Source organism: Sinocyclocheilus grahami, unplaced genomic scaffold (genome assembly GCF_001515645.1).
Source record: "Sinocyclocheilus grahami isolate Dianchi unplaced genomic scaffold, SAMN03320097.WGS_v1.1 scaffold823.1, whole genome shotgun sequence".
NCBI lineage: Eukaryota > Metazoa > Chordata > Actinopteri > Cypriniformes > Cyprinidae > Sinocyclocheilus > Sinocyclocheilus grahami.
The window spans coordinates 20,922-21,440 of NW_015506002.1; the positions used below are offsets into that span (position 1 = coordinate 20,922).

At 32.2% G+C, this 519-nt stretch overlaps 1 protein-coding gene across 1 annotated transcript in view; it reads right to left on the bottom strand.

The window, feature by feature from the left end:
• Positions 1 to 274, bottom strand: part of LOC107562440 (zinc-alpha-2-glycoprotein-like) — a gene marked incomplete at its 5' end in the record, with an annotated part of 8,222 nt that extends 7,948 nt beyond the window's left edge. The window contains one exon of the mRNA XM_016247074.1: positions 244 to 274. Coding sequence (XP_016102560.1) covers positions 244 to 274 — 31 coding nt within the window. The remainder of the gene's footprint in view (positions 1 to 243) is intronic.
• Between the last annotated feature and the right edge of the window lie 245 nt (positions 275 to 519).

Genomic DNA, 519 nt, shown 5'->3' on the forward strand with positions numbered 1-519 from the left:
TACATTTTCTCAGTTTAAACATTTGATATGTCATCTATGTTGTATTCTGAATAAAATATTGAAATTTGAAACTTCCACATCATTGCATTCTGTTTTTATTCACAATTTGTACAGTGTCCCAACTTTTTTGGAATCGGGTTTGTACACTGTAAAATTGTAATTTATTTTTACATTATATTTTATATTATTATAAAACGATTTATAGTGTGTTTGTCTACCGAAACTAATAAACCGTGTTCTTACCTTGCTGCGCATCGCCAAGATAAAATAATAAAAAAATTAATACAAAACACAAAAACATTCTACACAGGAAATGTTTAAAAACTAGAGCCTATCATTTTTTTGTAGTTGTTCTTTCCATTTTCGATAACATGGAAGAGCAGGTCTACATCAAACTGAAAGTAGATTTTGTTTGTCTCTTCCGGATTGTGTTGAGAGCACTGCTGCTCCTCATCGGAGGCTTAGTAATATTACACTTTCGCTTTCACTCCTGGGTAGGGTTGCACCAGCCATTCGTAA